We start from the raw sequence: 1362 nt of genomic DNA, 5'->3' as shown, positions 1-1362 counted from the left end.
ATACGTTTGGCGAGATAATTTTTAAACCACCTGCCATGTCAACGGGTTTGTGTCGCCCAAGTCAGTAATCCCCAATACCGTGTTCAACAGCCAAAATTGATTTTTTTAATTTTATTGTTTCTGTTTTATTTATAATTGCTTTCTCGATGTCGGTATTTTAATTTAAGATTTCATTGATGAAGTGTATTCGATCATTTAAGAAAACGGTAACTAAACCCCTTATAACATTACAACGGCTTTGCAAACCATTTTTCCATGAGGTTTTGGAAAAAATACACATTTTTCCTATCCTATGCGACTATGAAGAAAAATAATTCACTGTTGAAAGAAATTGTCGTTTTGTTTTTTCGCTCAGCTGCTGCCGTAGCAGTTCAGTTGTTGAGTTTGTTACTAATTAGATATTACGGTTTGGTATTAATTTAACTTTATTTGTTTGATGATTAAACCCAATTTAAATGAGACATTTCAAATGTGCAATTATGGAATTTAAAAAATCAACAACTCGAAGTAAAGAAGTTATCCAAACGGCACAACATAATAAAATAGTCTGGCTTATAGTTTGTTTTTCTCTTTTCCTATTTGTTCCTATTTGTTTTGCATACTTACAAACACACACACACACACACACACACACGCAATCTTTCCAGTCTCTTTCAAATGGCCCGATCTCATAGCGCGGACATGGTCTCCCTGGAATCCTCAACGGTATCTGTTCCAACGACAGCTTCAACTATTTCGTCGCCAGCGACGTTCACTGATGTCAGCCCCACCCTGCTGGCAGCGGGAGTGGGAACCGCAGCGACTCCTTCCGTCCAATTCCCTTCCGATCACGAGCAGTACCTGCTCCAGCAACAACGGCTCCAACAGCAACTCAACGACGGCAAGATTGTTCAACAAGCCAAGGAGTTTTTGCTCGCCCAGCAGCATTTGCAAATCCGCGGATGCGGAGACACTGTCGCTGCCGGAGGCGGCAGCAGCAGTAGCCCCGGACAGCCCGATGACGCCGGTTCGACGGACTCGTCCATCTTCGATGAGGACATTAAGCGGCGTCGCCGGAAGCTGCACTTTCCTTTTGGAAAACGCTTTAGCAAATCGAAAAAGCAATAGAATGAGCAAAAGCAATAGTCACAGCAGCGACCCCATCACCGACACGGGGACGATAACGAACGATTAGCTTAGGAGCTAAGCGGTGGCGAATGGTGCTTCGCGTCTTTTTTACCTCTAGAATCCTGGTGAAAGACCCCAGCTCCGAACGACGAATCCCTCTCGACCTCGGTGAGTCTAAAATGACGGCCGTTTTCCACAAAGTACTTCCGTTAACTAGGATCATACTAAATAGATATGCTAAGAATAGAACAGAAC

General features: G+C 43.2%; 1 protein-coding gene across 1 annotated transcript; it reads left to right on the top strand.

Annotated features, from left to right (window-relative positions):
- Window positions 1-654: 654 nt before the first annotated feature.
- Window positions 655-1339, top strand: LOC131214783 (uncharacterized). The gene has a single exon (XM_058209115.1). The coding sequence runs from the start codon at window positions 658-660 to the stop codon at window positions 1105-1107; it is 450 nt and encodes a 149-aa protein (XP_058065098.1). The 5' UTR covers window positions 655-657; the 3' UTR covers window positions 1108-1339.
- The last annotated feature ends 23 nt before the right edge of the window (window positions 1340-1362 follow it).

The sequence above is a fragment of the Anopheles bellator genome, unplaced genomic scaffold, assembly GCF_943735745.2.
Source record: "Anopheles bellator unplaced genomic scaffold, idAnoBellAS_SP24_06.2 scaffold02450_ctg1, whole genome shotgun sequence".
NCBI classification, from domain to species: Eukaryota; Metazoa; Arthropoda; class Insecta; order Diptera; family Culicidae; genus Anopheles; species Anopheles bellator.
This window is presented reverse-complemented; position numbering and strand designations above follow the sequence as displayed.